Source organism: Sinocyclocheilus rhinocerous, unplaced genomic scaffold, assembly GCF_001515625.1.
Source record: "Sinocyclocheilus rhinocerous isolate Xijiao unplaced genomic scaffold, SAMN03320098_v1.1 scaffold2338, whole genome shotgun sequence".
In the NCBI taxonomy this organism is placed as follows: Eukaryota; Metazoa; Chordata; class Actinopteri; order Cypriniformes; family Cyprinidae; genus Sinocyclocheilus; species Sinocyclocheilus rhinocerous.
In genome coordinates, this window is record NW_015644013.1 from 539,705 (window position 1) to 540,276 (window position 572).

The window sequence follows — 572 nt, forward strand, 5'->3', positions numbered from 1 at the left end:
TTTTGGCATAAAAGAAAAATCAATAATTTTGACCCATACAATGTATTGCTGGCTAATGCTAAAAAAATACTTTTTTTTTTTTTTGTGGTCCAGGGTCACATATACTGTATTTTAGTACACAAACTTCCCATTACTGTTGCTTCAATGTCAAATGGTATAAAATCAAAAATATTGGGCCCTTCTGTTCAATTAACCTTGTTTTTGCAAACAAGTTTGCAACACATTTTAGAAATTTAAGAAAAAAAAACATGCAAGTATTTAAGATGTAACAAAAAGCTGAAACTGTACCAGACACAGTCCTGACAACCTCTGTGGTATTTCTCAGGCCAACAAAGGAGAACTGGTAAAGACGCCAAGAGCGGATGTCTCCAACCTCCACCGAGCTGCGCTTCCACTTGTATACAATCTCCTCCTTGGGGTAGCCATCTGCACAAACAAAGAAATGGAGTTGGTCCAAAAAAACAACAACAAATAGCTGCACAGTGGCTATTGGAAAGTAATAAAATAAAAAAGTTGCTTTGGATAAAATGTGTAAGTGCATAAATGTATATGTAAATGTCATTCAGCTAAGA

General features: G+C 35.1%; 1 protein-coding gene across 1 annotated transcript in view; it reads right to left on the bottom strand.

Annotated features, from left to right (window-relative positions):
- Nucleotides 1–572, bottom strand: part of LOC107757856 (gamma-aminobutyric acid receptor subunit gamma-2-like) — a 47,638-nt gene that overhangs the window by 24,079 nt on the left and 22,987 nt on the right. Inside the window, exon 7 of the mRNA XM_016575452.1 lies at nt 289–426. Within this exon, the coding sequence (XP_016430938.1) occupies nt 289–426 (138 nt within the window). The remainder of the gene's footprint in view (nt 1–288; nt 427–572) is intronic.